Genomic DNA, 20347 nt, shown 5'->3' with positions numbered 1-20347 from the left:
CGTCCAGTGTCACCAACCGTGACTATACCCCAGAAGCCAACCGGGAGGAGTGGAACAGCGGTTATGGCAGACAGCACAAAACGGCGCCACTCCTCCGACTTCTAAACCAGCCACCAGCTGCGGGTATATCCCACTGCACCAAACCTCAGCCACGCCGATGGCAGATGGCTCAAAGGCGTGCTGAAGCCGGAGGTGGAACAGGGAAACAACAAACACCCCCCCCCCCCCCAGGTGCAGAGGTTACCTGGGAAACGCCCAGCATAACCAAACTGCACCACTCCAGCAACGCCGACACTACGGCTCACACGGCTGGAGCCAGAGGAGAAGAGAGGGAACAAAAAGAAATACCCCAAACCCCCCCCTCCCCTCCCGGGTGCAGAGGTTACCTGGGAAACGCCCAGCATAACCAACCTGCACCACTCCAGCAACGCCGACTCTACGGCTCACCCGGCTGGAGTCAGAGGAGAAGAGAGGGCATAACAAAAAACAAAACAAAAAAAAGAAAAAAGAAAAAAACAACCCAATTACCCCCCCATGACCCCCCAGGGGACCGTCCTATCAAACCCTGGGAGGTGAAACTGAAGGAAATAAAAAGAAAGACTAACAGACTAACATAAAGTTGCTTGGGTCCTTTTTTTTTGTCAAGACAGGCTGCAGGGTCACAACCCCAGACACTAACTAGTGTACAAATAAAAACCCCACACAAAAACCAACTCAAAAAACACCCACACAAAATGAACACACACAAAACTAATAAGTGATTTATACCGTCAAGCTCAAACAAATGGAACACACCTGTTCCAACTTAAGAGCTTGACGGTAATGTGACTCAGTCACCAAAAGAGGGAGCCAAAGTGCTAAAAATAAAACCCCCCTTTGGTAACTGAGAAAACAAACTCATGCTGCTTTTCCTGTGAGCAGCACACAACCAAAAATGTGATTCAACTAAATAACACCGGAGCTGACACAACAGATGCAGTAGTTATCTTCATCCGGGGAAACGGGGCTACAACTGTCACACGGGAAGCACAGCAACCCGTGCCACAGAGCTCCGCCGTGCGCGTGCACCCATTACAGACACACTCTTGCAGCTCCCGTTTAAACCTCTTATCCGGTCGGAGCGTGACGCGAAGCCGTCGCCAGTCACACTCCACCACGACCCTCGGATAAGGCACAAACACAGGAACACGGCTGCATGAGCGCTCAAATCAGTATTCAGTAATGGGTTCTCCAACGCGCACCATCCGGGCGGAGAGCACCCGCAACTGATCCGGATAACTTCTGAACGTCTGCTGCCGCCTTCCCGGCGCGTTACCGTCTCTGCTACCGCTGGGTCCGTGATGTTTGGCCAGAGACTACTGTTATGTGTCGGAGGCAGCTCGGAGAACCGACCAGCGTTTGAAGGACCCAGTATAAAATAAGCAGAGCACGGTACAAAGGATAACAGAGTTTAATGAACATAACAGTGCTGTGAAAAATATAAAAGTGCGCGGTCTGGCGTGGTGGATTGCGGTGCGCTCCCAGCAGCATTAACGGTCCGGAGCCAGAACTGGTTCGGACCCAAGGACCCCGCCGACACCCCCCAGGTGGCCGCGACAAACCGAGTCTGTGAAAGAAGGAATCATTATGTGAGTCCACACTCAACACACAGAGAGAACACTCAAAGGTGCACAAACAGCAAACACTTCCTGGCTTAATTACTAATCAGCTTCCCACCCTGCAGGCATGGAACATCCAGTTCACAAAACTCCACAGCAGTGGAAGCTGATTAAACGACTACATACAGCTCAATATAATAAAGGTGTGAGGGACACCATATTTACTGACTGTATAAATGTTAGTCACAAAATCTAACGTACCTCAGGAAGTGTGCTGACGAGCGTGAGACCTCACCCCCTCCTCTTTCACAGACCATGCATCAAACCTGGACGTTCTCTGCATCCACTGATGATGAGATGGCTCTCGAGACGACGATCTCACCCGTCTGGTCACAAGGTCGAGTCTCTGGCAAATACACACTGTGTACTCCAGTCTTAAATGCCACCATGTTCCAATCCATGTAGATGCACCACAGCTGTGAGTCCTGATGAGCCGCAGGTGATCAGCCTCAGGTGATCAGGGTGAGGTCCTGATAAACTCAGCTACACAGCCACTCAGTCCCAAATGCAAGCCACCTGGAAGGAAAAACAAAAGACAGAAACAAAAAGGCAGCCAGGCCCCCCAGCCATACAACAGAACATGGATCATAGAGAACACACATCATAGAGTACATGGATCACTGAGTACATGGATCATAGAAAACACACATCACAGAGAACATGGATCATAGAGAACACACATTACAGAGTACATGGATCATAGAGAACACACATTACAGAGTACATGGATCATAGAGAACACACATCATAGAGTACATGGATCACAGAGTACATGGATCATAGAAAACACACATCACAGAGAACATGGATCATAGAGAACACACATTACAGAGTACATGGATCATAGAGAACACACATTACAGAGTACATGGATCGCAGAGTACATGGATCATAGAAAACACACATCATAGAGCACACACATCACAGAGTACATGGATCACAGAGTACATGGATCACAGAGTACATGGATCATAGAAAACACACATCATAGAGCACACACATCACAGAGTACATGGATCACAGAGTACATGGATCACAGAGTACATGGATCATAGAAAACACACATTACAGAGTACACACATCACAGAGTACATGGATCGCAGAGTACATGGATCATAGAAAACACACATCATAGAGCACACACATCACAGAGTACATGGATCACAGAGTACATGGATCACAGAGTACATGGATCATAGAAAACACACATTACAGAGTACACACATCACAGAGTACATGGATCGCAGAGTACATGGATCACAGAGTACATGGATCACAGAGTACACAGATCACAGAGTACATGGATCACAGAGTACACAGATCACAGAGTACATGGATCACAGAGTACATGGATCATAGAAAACACACATTACAGAGTACACACATCACAGAGTACATGGATCACAGAGTACATGGATCACAGAGTACACAGATCACAGAGTATACACATCGCAGAGTACACGGATCACAGAGTACACGGATCACAGAGTACACAGATCACAGAGTACACGGATCACAGAGTACACAGATCACAGAGTACACGGATCACAGAGTACACAGATCACAGAGTACACAGATCACAGAGTACACGGATCACAGAGTACACAGATCACAGAGTACACGGATCACAGAGTACACAGATCACAGAGTACACGGATCACAGTACACAGATCACAGAGTACACGGATCACAGAGTACACAGATCACAGAGTACACGGATCACAGAGTACACAGATCACAGAGTACACGGATCACAGAGTACACAGATCACAGAGTACACGGATCACAGTACACAGATCACAGAGTACATGGATCACAGAGTACACAGATCACAGAGTACACGGATCACAGAGTACACAGATCACAGAGTACACGGATCACAGAGTACACAGATCACAGAGTACACGGATCACAGAGTACACAGATCACAGAGTACACAGATCACAGAGTACACGGATCACAGAGTACACAGATCACAGAGTACACGGATCACAGAGTACACAGATCACAGAGTACACGGATCACAGTACACAGATCACAGAGTACACGGATCACAGAGTACACAGATCACAGAGTACATGGATCACAGAGTACATGGACAGAGTAATTGGACTCATAAACTACCGATGTGTTCAGGATCTCTCTGTCAATGTGTCAAATGAGATGTTTACTAACAGAAAGCTGCACTTTGATAACTGAAATCCATTTAAATTGTTAAAGTTTGAAGTACACATCTGGTGGGCATCTGTCACTCAGTGCAGTGTGTGGCTGTGTGCCCAGCTGTGGGGATAACTATCCACATAGTGATGAACAAAATGCCAGAGGAGCCATAAATGCATCACACAAATGATCAGTGCATCACATGATTTGAGCCCCGTGGAAGAAAACTTGGTCTGTGATGTCCATGCATCTGGTTTTCAGATGGACACAAAGTCTGTGCTCATCATCTGAGGGTCATTAAGTACAGACCCACGGAGTATGGCAAAGTACACAGCAAAATCCTGTGTTTGTATGGTTAAGTGTTGGGCTTTGAGACCAGAGGATCCTCGGTTCAATTCCCAGCCTCACCGAAAAATCACTAAGGGCCCTCAGGCAAGGTCCTTAATTCCCCAGGTGCTCCTGGTGTGTAGTGAGCACCTTGCATGGCAGCACCCTGACATCGGTGTGTGACTGTGTATGGGTGAATGCGAGGCATCATTGTAAAGCACTTTGAACTTCTGATTCAGATGGAAAAGTGCCATATACAGTGAGGAAAATAAGTATTTGAACACCCTGTGATTTTGCAAGTTCTCCCACTTAGAAATCATGGAGGGGTCTGAAATTGGTCTGGAGGCACGTTTGAAGTTCACCAGTAACCATCTGAATGATCCAGAGGAGGCATGGGAGAAGGTCATGTGGTCAGATGAGACCAGAATAGAGCTTTTTGGAATCAACTCCACTTACCATGTTTAGAGGATGAGAACAGCCCCAACAAAACCATCCCAACCGTGAAGCATGGGGGTGGAAACATCATACTCTGGGGGTGCTCTTCTGCAAAGGGGACAGGGCGACTGCACCGTACTGAAGGGAGGATGGATGGGGTCATGTATTGTGAGATTTTAGCAAACAACCTCCTTCCCTCAGTAAGAGCATTGAAGACAGGTCATGGCTGGGTCTTCCAGCATGACAATGACCCCAAACACACAGCCAGGGCAACTAAGGAGGGGCTCCGTAAGAAGCATTTCAAGGTCCTGGAGTGGCCTGGCCAGTCTCCAGACCTGAACTCAATAGAAAATCTTTGGAGAGAGCTGAAACTCCAAACTTGAAAGATCTAGAGAAGATCTGTATGGAGGAATGGACCAAAATCCCTGCTGCAGTGTGCAAAACTGGTGAAAAACTACAAGAAACATTTGACCTCTGTAATAGCAAACAAAGGCTACTGTACCAAATATTTACATTGATTTTCACAGGTGTTCAAATACTTATTTGCAGCAGTCACATACAAATAAATTATTAAAAAATCATACATTGTTTTTTTAGATTATGTCTCTCACAGTGGACATGCACCTAAGATGAAAATTTCAGACCCCTCCATGATTTCTAAGTGAGAGAACTTGCAAAATCGCAGGGTGTTCATATACTTATTTTCCTCACTGTAAATCTAGTCCATTTACCATTTATCTTGAAGTGTAAAGAGCATGGATGTTTTGGGTCACTTTCTTCGATTGTTATACAGTGCAGAAATACATTCTGGGAAAACATTAGAATCTGTAAATTAGAAACGGAATAAGGTGAGTTTGTCATATCTGGCTAATATGCGGTTCCGTAAATAACACCAATGTCCGTATCATGCGACAGTTCTAAGCATTTACCATCCCAACATCTCTTGTCCCTCATGCTGCATTTTGAGCTTGGATGTTCTCCTTTTGGGGGTTATGGAAATAACCCTAACCTGTTCTTGTGATCAGATTATCGCTTCATGAATGAAGGCTCTTGCCCAACGTTGCTGAAAAAACTGCAGGACTGCTTAAAGAAGGTGGAGAACGGACACACACCTGGAATCACAGTGATGGTCTTCAAAGCCCGCAGAACTCTGAATGTCCTCAAAGCAGAAAGATTTCCCAAATCGACAAACTCTGTCAAATACCTGAGAGACAGAAATCACGAGAGAGATGAGAAAATATTCATTTTCTCATTGCCAATACAATAATCTAAAGTCATAATACTCACACCTGATCAAAAAGGCATAAAAAAAGTGAGTATACAAGAAGGCTTATTGACACTCTGACAACATCTTCTGTTCCCGAAACTGACTGTTCACCCTTTACAGCACTTTCCTTTCTATCTCTTTAAAAGTAAATTAGACTACATTAGAAATAAAACAGCAACCTTTAGTCCTGTTTGGACGGGAACAGTTTTATTCAGGAAGTGGTGTAGTAAAACATACATTAAGACAACTCGAGTGTGAATGTCCAATCTCTGCTGTTGGTGGGTTAACCATCTTCCAAATGCCTACTCACATTCATATTTCAGGTAAACCACAAAAAAGAAAACTCTCCTTTTCCACAGGATATCAAGGATTATCATGTACCTATAAATGATACGCCAATATGATTGGATAAAACACTAAAGAATAAATAGCAATACACCCTTTTCGCGGACGGGTAATATTTTTCATACCACCCGAGTAATCAGCCAATACGGACAGCGGAGCAGCGCCACAACGAAGAGGCGCGGTCAGAGGAACTGTGAAATACTGGTGAGTCACTATTAATAATTTCTTGCGTGTCCAACCTCGTAGATTGATTGTTAAAATTAAATTCGCTAGTTCTAAAAGCCATCATAATTATTTATAGGAAAACATTCTCTTTTTTTCTACTAAGATTTGAACTTTGAGTGTTTACACAGGAGAGAAAAGTGAGAAAATGTTAATGCCTGTTTGAGAAAAGTGTATAAAGTGTGTAGTGAGGGGTTTTACAGCCTTAAAACATCTATAATAATTGTAAAAAATAACGCTGACTACTTTGCGGATTTTGCGGTTATTTTTAGAATGTAACTCCCACGATAAACGAGGGACCACTATATATGATAAAATCGTTATCAAGTTGTTCACCAATGAATATGGCTTTTTACACCCTTCAGAAAACCATACAACATTTATCATTTATAGGTATGTGACAAAATCATTATCAAGTTGTTTTACCAATGAATATGGATTTTTACACCCTTCAGAAAACCATTTCTTTTCTTTCTTCATTCTTTCCATTTATTCAGGGTGTATAAAGCCAAATTCATTGGTAACACAACTTGATAACTGATATTATTTCCTGTCTAATTCACACAGGATAAGTATAACATGAGGGCATTTCTGCCGATCATTTTACAGAAGGTAAAAGATGCCATAATCTTTACCAGAACAGTAGTCTGCAGTCAGTAAAAATGGAGCATTCAGACAGGACTAAAGTCACTGAGAAACACTGGTAATAATTGCATTGCCACACATCCCCATGTTAAATGAACCCCCATCTAATAAAAGGCTTTGCTCAGTTCTAACAGGAGATTCCATCTTAAAACTACTGTGATCCTGATACATATTTCTCTTCACTTCTCTTGTTTTTACAGTCACTTAACAGACACACTATAAGGTCATTACAGGAGTCCCGTATGTCCAGGTCAGACCCAGCAGCATCTCTTTGTATATCCTGCTTCGCTGTAACAACACACTACAGAACCGCCTTGGTTCCTCGATAGAAACCATCTAGGTAGACAACCGGTCCATCCCCACATCTCCAATGTAACCAGTGGTTGGAACTATGAAGTGCTTTTGCAGGGTGGGGCTTTTTACTGGGGATGTTGGGGGGATGGGGGTTCAGTGCTGGTCAGGGGAACCTGGATGGTGTTAACTTCACCAGTTTTAGATTATTTTTTATTCAAAATCGCTGAATTTTCACATTTGCCATTCGAATACTGAGAAGAGACGTGTGATGAGGAAGCAGCCAGCTGTGCCTCACCTTGGATTGCACAATCACTGGGCTAACTGCAGGCATGCTGTGCAGTGAGACTGTCTCACTGTCTCTCTGTATGTCACTATTAAAATGGTCAAACACTTTGGTTATATGAACTTAAATTCCATAGTTTAGCTGATGGACATAATGTACAGTGTTTTTTTTTTTTTTGTCAACAGCTGTATATGTGTAACGTGTTTTGTGTGTTGAATGATCATAAAACGGCTGCAAAAAAGACACCATGTGAGGCAAGCAGTTCTCCTGCCTCTTGGTAGGGGGCGCTAGTGATCATAGGGATTCTTCTTGCAGCATCTCCTCAGCTGCAGAAAAAGTGACAGCAAGCTACGAGAGCAGCCGTTCATTTATTTCTTCCTCTTGCCTGGACTTTACTTTCAGAATGGAGGATTACATATCCAAACTGAAACAATTTTCTAAACTTGACTTACAACAGAAGACCTGCTCTTTTCAAATGGAGTAGGACACACTAAAGTCTAACTGTGTGGATATCCAGCAAGAAACTAATTTTTTCTGCTTTTCCTGTCTTCTTTTCTCCACTTGTGACAATGTCTGGACTCAGATGGGATATTGTGACCTGAAGAATTTTCTCATCAAACGCGAGCGGTCGACCACTCACATTCAAAGCCAGAAAAACTCAAAACATACAGTTGGAGCAGGACTGATGAAGGACGACTTTCTTCCCTGACAGTGATCTCCACTGAGACAGAGACTTTTAAAACTGAAAGAAGATAAGGTAAACGTCCACAAGCAAGTCATCGATGCTTTTGTTCAGAAGGAGCGGCACATGGACTTCATTTATAAGTAAAGGTAAGACAATAATAATTTTTTTTTTTTTAATTAAATCTGCTTTTTTGTGTGCTTCAGTTTGTATGTGTAAAGAATGCTAATATGAGATTTAAACATAACCCGTTAACGGCTGCCAATCAAACAGTGAATAAGCTACTCTGTGGGGTTATATGTTTGTAAATCTGACTGTGATGAAGTCAGTGCCTCACCAGCCATCAACCTCACCGCACATCACTGCTCCCAACACTGGATGTGACTCATGCACAGAGAATTCAGTTGTTGCAAAATGGACATATTCCTTTTCAGGAACAAGCTGTGGTAATGATTTTTAAACACTCCAAAGCCAGTAAAAGTCCTGGACCAGACTCTGTGATTTATCAAAGTCCCAAAATTTTGTAAGCGATCTACAGTAATTCCTGCAACCAAAGGTGCTAAATGAGTTCCACCCTATCGCTCGGAAGTCATGAAGTGTTTTGAAAAACAGTTTAAGAAAGTCAGATTGTCAAAAACAGTCTTTTTGATCAATTTCAGTTCTAAGTGAGGGGTAGAAGACGTACTGACACATAAATTTTAAACACCTTGAAGGAAGCAAAATAAATGAAAGGATTTTACAGTCCAACCTCACATTTTACAGTGCATCCAGAAAGTATTCAAAGTGTTGCACTTTTTCCACATTTCTTTTGTGTTACAGCCTTATTTCAAAATGGAAATTAATTTTTCCTCAAAATTCTACACAAAATACCCCATGATGACAATGTGAAAAAGGCTTTTTGAGATTGTTTGCAAATGTATTAAAAAAAACAACTGAGAAATCATAAGTATTCACAGCCTTTGCCATGAAGCTCAAAATTGAGCTCAGGAGCATCTGGTTTCCACTGATTATCCTTGAGATGTTTCTACAGCTTAATTGGAGTCCACCTGGGGTAAATTCAGTTGATTGGACATCATTTGGAAAGACCCACACCTGTGTACATATAAGGTCCCACAGTTGACAGTGCATGTCAGAGCACAAACCAAGCATGAAGTCAAAGGAATTGTCTGTAGACCTCTGAGACAGGACTGGCTTGAGGCACAAATCTGGAAAGGGCACAGAAACATTTATGCTGCTTTGAAGGTCCCAATGAGCACAGTGGCCTGCATCATCCGTCAATGGAAGAAGTTCAGAACCACCAGGACTCTTCCTAGAGCTGGGCACCCGTCTAAACTGAGGGATCAGGGGAGAAGGGCCTTAGTCAGGGAGGTGACCAAGAACCTGATGGTCACTCTGTCAGAGCTCCAGCATTTCTCTGTGGAGACAGGAGAACCTTCCAGAAGGACAACCATCTCTGCAGCAATCACCAATCAGGCTTGTATGTACTCAAAAAACTGATGCATTGGATGAACTCAATTCAATTACAGTGAGGAAAATAAGTATTTGAACACCCTGCGATTTTGCAAGTTCTCTCACTTAGAAATCATGGAGGGGTCTGAAATTTTCATCTTAGGTGCATGTCCACTGTGAGAGACATAATCTAAAAAAAAAATCAGTAAATCACAATGTATGATGTTTTAATAATTTGTTTATATGTTACTGCTGCAAATAAGTATTTGAACACCTGTGAAAATCACTGTTAATATTTGGTACAGTAGCTTTTGTTAATTACAGAGGTCAAACGTTTCCTGTAGTTTCTCAACAGGTTTGCACACTGCAGCAGGGATTTTGGTCCACTCCTCCATATAGATCTTCTCTACATCTTTCAGGTTTGGAGTTTCAGCTCTCTCCAAAGATTTTCTATTGAGTTCAGGTCTGAAGACTGGCCAGGCCACTCCAGGACCTTGAAATGCTTCTTACGGAGCCCCTCCTTAGTTGCCCTGGCTGTGTGTTTGGTGTCATTGTCATGCTGGAAGACCCAGCCATGACCCATCTTCAATGCTCTTACTGAGGGAAGGAGATTGTTTGCCAAAATCTCGCAATACATGACCCCATCCATCCTCCCTTCAACATGGTGCAGTCATCCTGTCCCCTTTGCAGAAGAGCACCCTCAGAGTATGATGTTTCCACCCCCATGCTTCACAGTTGGGATGGTTTTCTTGGGGTTGTTCTCATCCTCTAAACATGGTAAGTGGGGTTGATTCCAAAAAGCTCTATTCTGGTCTCATCTGACCACATGACCTTCTCCCATGCCTCCTCTGGATCATCCAGATGGTCACTGGTGAACTTCAAACGGGCCTGGACATGTGCTGACTTGAGCAGGGGGACCTTGCTGCCCTGCAGGATTTTAAACCATGACAGCATCATGCGTTCTTAATGTAATCTTTGTGACTGATTCCACTGTGACAGAAGATATGGCATTGAAAAGAGTGGCTGTGAAATCCGTGCCGATGGCTTCGGCACGAAGCTGATGGCGGAACAAAAGTGCCACCGTGTTGAATTCTCACAGGACATGCTCACCTCTTCCACAATTTCTTGGATAGACACACGACTGAAAAGCCACCGAAAGCCGTCTGAATCTTCCGAATGGTGGAAGAGGTGGGCATCATTTTTTGTCCAGCATGTCCTGTGAGACTTCAACACGGTGGCGCTTTTGTTCCGCCATCAGCTTCGATCAACTTCAATTTCACAGCCACTCTTTTCATGGCCAAATCTTCTGTCACAGTGGAATGTGCCGAAAAAGCGCTGATGTCCACCTCTTCCGCAATTTCTCAGATAGTCACACGACGGTCCCACATCACCACAGCGTTCACTTTGGAAATGATCTGGTCATTTCAGCATGTTGATGGTCGACCGGAGCGTGGCTCGCTCTCCACCCTTGTGCAGACGTTTTTAAACCGGTTGTACTGCTCCTTAATCTGTGTGATGCCCACAGGATCGTCACCGAAAGCTGTCTGAATAATCCGAATGGTTTCCACCTGGCTGTTGCTCAGTTTCTGGCAAAATTTGATGCAGTCGCTCTGCTCCAGTTGTTCCGCCATTTTCCTTGCAAAGAAAAAAACGACGAGAGACTCCACCCGTCCTCACACAAAGGCTGCTTACAAGCAAATGACGCAATCGACAGGCGTGAAAAAACTCATGCATGCGCACGAAGGTTCAAGGTTGGCTCATGCAAGCATACGTGATTCAAATCATTCAGGTTTTTGAAAAAAAATAAAAAGGTCGGATACTTTTCTAGACCTCGTATTTAAATAAATACAGACCTCGTATTTATTAGATGGAAATCCTGCACATAATTGAATTGATTTAATCCAAACAGCCATTTTTTGAATGTAGTACAGTGGCCAGATGGAAGCCACTCTTTAATAAAATGCACATGGTACCCTACCTGGAGTTTGCCAAAAAGCACCTGAAGGACTCTGGACCATGAGAAACAAAATTCTCTGGTCTGATGAGACAAAGACTGAACTCTTTGGGGTGAATGTCAGGTGTTATATTTGGTGGAAACCAGGCACCATCCCTCCACTGAAGCATGGTGGTGGCAACTGCTGTTGTGATGGACAGACGGTCGGACAGCTGTGTATGGATGGTGTACGAACCATGCCCGTGGATGTAAACAAGGAAATAATGAACAAATATGAATGAATTCATGCGTTCACATCATGAACACATGAGCCGGCTCTGCGTGTCCAGCTGTGTCTGGCCAATTGGCGTGCAATGCGCTGAAGAACACGTCATGTGGAGTATAACTCACGTGGAGGACGTGCCATTTACCCTGCCAGCTGGCTGTTTACATGATCAGATGGATATTTTCACAAGGGGCAGCCTGTCTGATGGTGTTTGCAGTGCACACTGATGCGCAGCTGAACGCCTTCCATAGGTGATATGTTTTTATTTTTTTCCCATGTCATCATCGTTTGCAGACATGTGTGCACCACCATGCCTTGTACATGGGTGACTGGAACACGTGACAACATGTGTTCCCCAGCTTTGCGATGTGTTGACGCGGTGTCTGTAATGTGCTGCACGAATGCAGTCAGCTCCCTCCCTGCTTGATTTCGAATGACATCCAACCCATGATGTGATTACATGTCAACAACAGTCTCTTGACAAACGCATAACTGTAGCGGGTGTAAGCGCGTGATCATGTCAGTACGGACATCACATCACAGATGAGCGACACACCCACCTGTCCGGAGCAGCAAAGCGCTCACATGAATGGGCTCCTGGCTCCAGGATGAGGGGCAAATGAGCTGCCCACACTGTCTGTCAGTCAGGCTGTCACATGACAGACTGACTGTGTGGATGTTGCAATCACGTGTCACGTGAGGTGCAGCGGGCCGGTGAGCTGTTTTTATTTTTCACCATGCCATGAGAGCCTGCCTACACATGTGCATCGCAGTGGCGTGTACAATATGTGTTTTCCAGCTGTGAGTAGTGATGACATAGTGGTCAGCTGCGACATGGTGAACGCACATGTGATCATCTGACGGCTTTGGCGTGCCCGCGTACGGTGGCAACAACTGATTGCCTGTGGGTGCACCTGGGCCGTGATCATCAGCAATCATGTGTCACGTGACGTGGCTGTCCGGTCAGGTGGCATGCTGGCACTGTGACACACAGCTGGAGCAGCTGAGTTTTTATTTTTATCTCTGTTGTGGCTGTGTGGGCACGCTGCCAGCTGGTGATTCTACCTCCAGCAGGACATGCTGGATATGACATGATGTGTTTTCCACAGCTGTCAGCTGTTCCATCATGGACATGACAGCTGTCCAGATGTTCGCGCTGCATTGCACAGCGATCGTACTGCACTCCAGTCACCATTTGAGGCTTCGCCACCTCAACTGCACCTCGACAATGTTGGATCATGGTTTGGGGGGGGTGACACACTCGCACACCATTTTTGTTATTTGGGGGTGGACACGACACACTGACCGCCCTTTGAGCTTTTGCCACCTGGACGGCAGCTTGAAAGTGGTGTCCTGTGCTCTATATTCCTGCTGGCTGCACAAATGGGACCACATGTTCTAAGTGCCCAGTGACTGCTGTTGGAAGTTTGTGGGTGGCACCTTGATTCTGGCTGAGTGTGGGTCGAATGGCCATTCGGCACCATTTGTCCTCATTCTGCTGCTGGTATGAAGGCTAGCTCGTTCACCACATTCAGCCAGGGTGCGATGTGACTGATCATTTCATGCAGCTCCTCAACCGTGGCTTGAATGGTCTGACCTGAATGCGCATGCTGTACGAATGTTGTGACCATGGTCAGATGGCAGTATGACCTCATCTTGACGCCGTTTGATTAGGTTTCCAGTATGACCGCGACACAAATGTGGAGTGCATGTGCTGTGCCCAAATGGCTGTGCCAACTGCTGTATGAGGCATTCGAGGCAGCTCTGATTTTTCACGACTGCCAATCGAATCCTCCACCATGCGCCATTCGGCCTAAATCATGTTATGTGTGAAAGGACCATAAAGACACAGCCAAGATATCAAAGGAGTGGCTTCAGGACAACTCTGTGAATGTCCTTGAGTGGCCCAGCCAGAGCCCAGACCTGAATCCAATTGAACATCTTTGGAGAGATCTGAAAATGGCTGTGCACCGATGTTCCCCATACAACCTGATGGAGCTTGAGAGTTGCTGCAAAGAGGAATTGGCAAAACTACCCAAAGATAGGTGCACCAAGCTTGTGGCATCATATTCAAGAAGACTTGAGGCTGTAATTGCTGCCAAAGGTGCATCAACAAAGTATTGAGCAAAGGGTATGAATACTTACGGACAAGTGATTTCTTAGTTTTTTTTAATTTTTAATAAATTTGAACAAATTCCAAAAAAAAACACTTTTTCATGTTGTCATTATGGGGTGTTGAGAGTAGAATTTTCAGGGGAAAAAAATGAAAAAAAAAAAACAAACTCCATTTTGGAATAAGGCTGTAACATAACAAAAAAAAGTGAAACGTGTGGATACGTTCTGGATGTACTATAACGTTGACGTTATCTGTGTGTCTGTGTGGAGTTGTATATTACGCCATGGTGATGACCATGAAGTCCAGCCAATTCCATGGATCTCTGAGAAAGGTGAACTGTCCCACACAGAAACCTCGAGACAAAACTTTGATGGCAGCTTCAAATGTGTAGATGGCTGTGAAGACATATCTGCAGAAACACACAAATTTACACCATGAATAATGGAAAGAAGACAGAGTTTTACACAACAGGTCAGTTCATGAACCACACGCAGGTGCAGCATAGTAACCCATCTACAACCTCATGGAAGCACTCTATATCCCACCTGACAACCAGTCCATCCCCACCTCTCCAAAGAAACCATCTATCTGCTGAAAGCAAGGTTGAACCTGGGCCTGTCCTTGACCTTCTCCAGTGACTGGGGCCATCAACCCTGCAGCCCCTGTGTGCTAGAGCATGTCCAGAGAAACATCCCACATGGACAAAATATCATCTCTAATGTTCTCTCACAATGTGACTCATCCTTCTCATCTGAGTCTCACTAAGTAACCATTCATATGACTCAAAGTCATTCCAGTCGTACCCAAGGATGTTATGTGTCGGACGCGGTCGAAGCACTGACCCAGCGTTTGACAGGACCCAGCACGAAATAAGCAGAGCACTGCTGAGATGTAAGTACATAACAAATGTGACACTTTTAATACATAAAGATTCACAACTGATGGCTAAACCCAGGAAGTCATTAAGAGCTTGGGTCTTAGTCTCAATCCAGGGTTAATGAAAATTGAGACACTTTTTAGGTCTCACGTCCATGTAGCATTTTTTTCTGAGTGCCAGTGTCTTTTATTCAATTGCTCTAAATGAGAACAGAGCGTAAGCGGGTGCATGCAGTCACCTAGAGAAAAAGTGCTGCGCCCAGCATCTTTGTTCAGAGCAGTCTGCCTTTTTTGGGCAACTGCTTTGAGCCCATTAAGTTGAAAATCTCTGGACTTTTCAGAAAGATGCTGTGCCATCACTACAGCACCTTTTCAGACAAACAATCAGCTGGAACATCCAAGAAAACTAAAGAATCATGCTTTTGCCATCTCTGTCCACAGTCAACTAACATATGTATCACACAAAATCTATCATACAGGGATAAAATCAAGCTCCTCTACAGTGGCAGACTGCACACACTCTATGTTCCATCAGAGAGTGAGTACTTTTATCCCTGCACTCATTACAAGATAGCAAGAATTTGTTCTTTTTTATTGTTATCATAGAAACAATGAGCAGCTGGAATGAGTCATTGCTCAGGACTCTCAGTGCTTCACTGCCAGAAAAAAAGTGCAATATGAACACCTTTGCAGAGGTGCAAAGGGCACTGCGCGGGATTGGCATCTGTGGACAATGGGACAGCGAGATGCCATGCCTGAAGCTGTTTTCTGTTTCTTCACCTTTGTAAATCTTTGTAAAATGTTTGTAATGGTTAGAATGGCTCAAGCAGTGGGTCACCCCTCTAAGTCTGGTCTGCTTGAAGTTTCTTCCTCAGTATCATTAGATGGAGTTTTTCCTTACCACTGTCACCTGTGTGCTTGCTCTAGGAGCTGGTAAGGTCAGACCTTACTTGTGTGAAGCACCTTGCAGCAGCTTTGTTATGATTTGGCTCTAGATAAAATGAAATAAATAGAAAATTGAAAAAGCTGAAGTGGAAGCAAAGACTGTTTCCATTTCCACCAAGAGAAGAGGTCCAGCCCCACGACCACAGATCCCTACACTTCCAGACAAAGTGCAGGATAGCAAGAAAAACGGCAAAATTGTGAATCAGTGTGTGTGTGTGTGTGTGTGTATGTGTGTACTTACTCTACATTCTTGCTCCAGGCTGGAGCTTCACTCATCGTCATGAACACACAGTTTGTCAAAATGGTCACCATGATGAAAAAACTGAACAAAGTTTGACTGTTAAAGAACAAACAGCATGCAGATCTTGTCCATTATATATACAGTCTATTGTCCATACACAAGTCAAAAAACATTGCAGTGGCTCAAGTTTTACAAGAAGTTACTGCAGCCACTGTACAGTCCAGATCTTGTGGGCGCTGAGTTTCCGTGAAGTCCGTGTAAATTGGGGGTTAAAACAGCTGCCATACACACAAAGTAAAAAAAGTACTTTCATTGAAAGAATGCAAAGCAAAAGATAAAAAAAAAATTGCACTCACCCCAGTGTAAAGGTTTGCAAATAAGTCCACAACAAAGACAAGCCTTCACGCCCGTGCATGATCTCAGTTGTGACCCCAGCCATGGAACGGTCCATGGTGGGTTATATTTATGTATCCATGTTTATTTAATACATTTTTATACGGTATTTTCTTACACGTTTACATTTTATACAAATAAAAATCAATCAATCATCACTCGTTCTTTGTCACTCGAATCCACAGCCAGAGAGCCATTTTCAAGTTCCACTCGGCCAGAGAATAATGTCCAGATCCACTTGTTCTCAGGTTCACAGCTCTGCCTTGTAGCACATTAGAGAGTCCATTACATCCTGAAAATAGTGACTTTTGAGTTTTTCCAATACGCGACATACATCTGCATGTCCAGGAGCCTGTACTACGAAGCGGGGTTAACTTACTCAGATGTAACCCAGGGTCAACCTCTCAAACCGGGGTTGACAAAACCTGGTTTTCTCAAGTGGTGTTAATCGGTACTACGACGCTGAATAAGATGTTGATTTGTTGAACCTGTGTTAACCTAAGTGGAGTATGTGCGCATTCACATAAAAGGGGCGGGTTGCAGCACACGTCACCATATTTCAATGATGGCGCGGTCACTTTACTTTACCGGAGAAGAATGCACGATTATTATGCGGAGCTACGAGGAATTTAAATTAACGTTAAGGGGGAAATCGAACACATCATCTGCCAATAAAGCAAGACAGGCTTGTTGGCAACATATTGCTGATCGGGTAAATGCGTACGTACAATTCAGTTGTTCTCCAAATCTGTTACAGATGATTAACCCGTGGAATGTCTGATACGCAGTCTGTCCATAAAGTATCGTACCTTTTTATTTTTTTCAAAAACTATATGGATTTCATTCATATGTTTTTACGTCAGACATGCTTGAACCTTTATCAGGTTGCTTTATCAGGTTGTCCTAAAAGTTCCCTAAAAAGCCTTCAGTTGGTTCAGAATGCTGCAGCTAGAGTACTGACGGGGACTAGCAGGAGAGAGCATATCTCACCCGTGTTGGCCTCGCTTCATTGGCTTCCTGTTAATTCTAGAATAGAATTTAAAATTCTTCTTCTTACTTATAAGGTTTTGAATAATCAGGTCCCATCTTATCTTAGGGACCTCGTAGTACCATATTACCCCATTAGAGCGCTTCGCTCTCAGACTGCGGGCTTACTTGTAGTTCCTAGGGTTTGTAAGAGTAGAATGGGAGGCAGAGCCTTCAGCTTTCAGGCTCCTCTCCTGTGGAACCAGCTCCCAATTCAGATCAGGGAGACAGATACCCTCTCTACTTTTAAGATTAGGCTTAAAACTTTCCTTTTCGCTAAGGCTTATAGTTAGGGCTGGATCGGGTGACCCTGGACCATCCCTTGGTTATGCTGCTTTAGACGTAGATTGTGGGGGGGTTCCCATGATGCACTGTTTCTTTCTCTTTTTGCTCCGTATGCATCACTCTGCATTTAATCATTAGTGATCGATCTCTGCCCCCCTTCACGGCATGTCTTTTTCCTGGTTTTTTCCCTCAGCCCCAACCAGTCTCAGCAGAAGACTGCCCCTCCCTGAGCCTGGTTCTGCTGGAGGTTTCTTCCTGTTAAAAGGGAGTTTTTCCTTCCCACTGTTGCCAAGTGCTTGCTCATAGGGGGTCGTTTTGACCGTTGGGGTTTTTTATAATCATTGTATGGCCTTGCCTTACAATATGGAGCGCCTTGGGGCAACTGTTTGTTGTGACTTGGCGCTATATAAGAAAAAAGTTGATTGATTGAACCCTCGTGCGCATGCATGAGTTTTTCCACACCTGTCGGTGACGTCATTCACCTGTGAGCACGCCTTGTGGAAGGAGTGGTCCCGCCCCCTCGTCGGATTTTCACTGTCTGGAAATGGCGGAATGAAAAGGACTTTTTGTTCCATCAGAATTTTTTCAGAAGCTGTTAGAGACTGGCACCTAGAAACCATTCGAAAAATTTATCTGGCTTTCAGTGAAAATTTTACGGGCATCACAGAGAATAAGGACTTTAACTACAGCTTTAAGGACCCCTTTAAGGACGGTCGGTGCGTCGCGCTGCGAGCTGCGATGATGCGGCACAAACCACTGGATCATTTCTAAGCTGATGGCTCCGTGGATACGAGACTGTCGTGTGCTCTTTCTCTGGTTATCACAAGACCTGGACATCAGCCATTTTCTGGCAGATTTCACTTTTAACAAGAGATTTTGTCATGGAAAGCCGCGCGGAGGCTTTGTGCGTCACAACCGATTCGCTGATGAAGCGAGACAAAGGAACACCTCTGTTTTGGAGTGTTAGAGGACAAGTTGGGACATGTCTATCTCAGCTTTCAGTGCTTACCAGTCGAGTGAGTATAAAAGAACTTGTGGAAAGCTGGACATGTCCCAACTTGTCCTCTAACACTCCGAAACAGAGGTGTTCCTTTGTCTCGCTTCATCAGCGGGGAATTCCTGTAAAGCAGCACAGTAGATAACATTACAGACATAATATGTATATGGATTTACAGTGAATGAACCATGGCTGACTCACATTAAAGGAACTGTTAAATCTACAAACAAGAGCTCTCTTTTTTTGTACATTTAACTGCTGTATTTTTTACAGGAATTCCATGGTAACCACAGCTGCCAGCGTTTTCCTGTAAAAACAGCCTTTTTTTACAGTGTACGATGGGTGACGTTACAGACGTCTGGCGCGATCAGCTGACAAAGATAACGAATTCCCTCGGCTGAGAATCAATATCTTTCATAGAGAATATTGTGCGGGTATGTCAGCGGATTCTGGCGGTCTTTAAAAACCCTCGCCCTGCGAAGAGAGCCCCTCACAATTTGTGCCCCAATATCAAACGGATCATCCAGGTAGGCCGGCATTGTCTTCGGAGTGATTGAAGGTGGATGGACGGTACTTATAAAGGGAGTGGTTAAGAGAAAACCTCAAGCTAACCTAGAACGTAACCTGCTCGGAGCAGGTTTGGCACACAGCATAAATTGCCATGGCAGCATACCTCGATCAAAACCTATCCACCTTTCGTAGTACGGGTTAACCGGGAAGTTACTCCACACGTCATCAACTTACTCCTGAAGTTACCCTGATAGGCCAGTAACCCCGCTTCGTAGTACAGGCCCCAGGTGTGTCCGTGATCACAGCAGCAGTAAAACCAACAGCTGCAACAAACAGCAGCGTCATGACACTTTAAGTTCCAAAATCCAACAGATGGGGGTGAAGTGCGTCATCTCCTCTGTAAATCCGAGCCGCTGCTTTCAGTCAGGGCCTGACGGTTTGTCTGGTCTGGTGCGGGTTTTTTTTGGTTTGTTTTTATTCTCATCTTGCTTTTGTATTATTTTTCTGTGCTTGTGGGATTTTGGTGTTGGGGTCTGTCTGTAGTTTTCTCTCTCTCTCTCTGGCCACGCCCAACTTCTGGGTCTCACCATGCACACCTGTCTGTATTCTGCTGATTGCCACCTGGGGCTTTATAAGCTCACAGGTTGCGTTGATTGTTTGCCAGTTTGCTGCGCCTTGTGCCATCATTCCAACCCTTGTTCTCGTGTTTTCTAGATCTGCCTGCTTCAGTGTGTTCTCGACCTCCTGCCTGTTTTTTCTGACCACGTCTCGCCTGATGATCTTTGTACTGCTGCTGAGTTTTTTTGACTGCCTTTCCGTGTACCGACAATTGCTTGCCTATTCATTAAAGTCTTTTTGCACACAGAGCTATGACATTGAGCATTGCATTTGCCTCCAACCAAACTCGCCTGTCACTTTCAAAGAAAAGCTCTGAAACTTTGTTATCAGATATAACTGCATTCGTTTCCCTCT

At 44.4% G+C, this 20347-nt stretch overlaps 1 protein-coding gene across 1 annotated transcript in view; it reads right to left on the bottom strand.

Moving 5' to 3' along the window:
* The window catches only part of scn4ab (sodium channel, voltage-gated, type IV, alpha, b), a 214308-nt gene that overhangs the window by 168270 nt on the left and 25691 nt on the right, over positions 1–20347 (bottom strand). Inside the window, 3 exon segments of the mRNA XM_034189852.1 lie at positions 5693–5784; positions 14383–14511; positions 16165–16254. Of these exon segments, the coding sequence (XP_034045743.1) occupies positions 5693–5784; positions 14383–14511; positions 16165–16254 (311 nt within the window).

Source organism: Thalassophryne amazonica, chromosome 16 (genome assembly GCF_902500255.1).
Source record: "Thalassophryne amazonica chromosome 16, fThaAma1.1, whole genome shotgun sequence".
Taxonomy (NCBI): Eukaryota; Metazoa; Chordata; class Actinopteri; order Batrachoidiformes; family Batrachoididae; genus Thalassophryne; species Thalassophryne amazonica.
The sequence above is the reverse complement of the archived record's forward strand: the minus strand, read 5'-3'. Positions and strand labels throughout refer to the sequence as shown.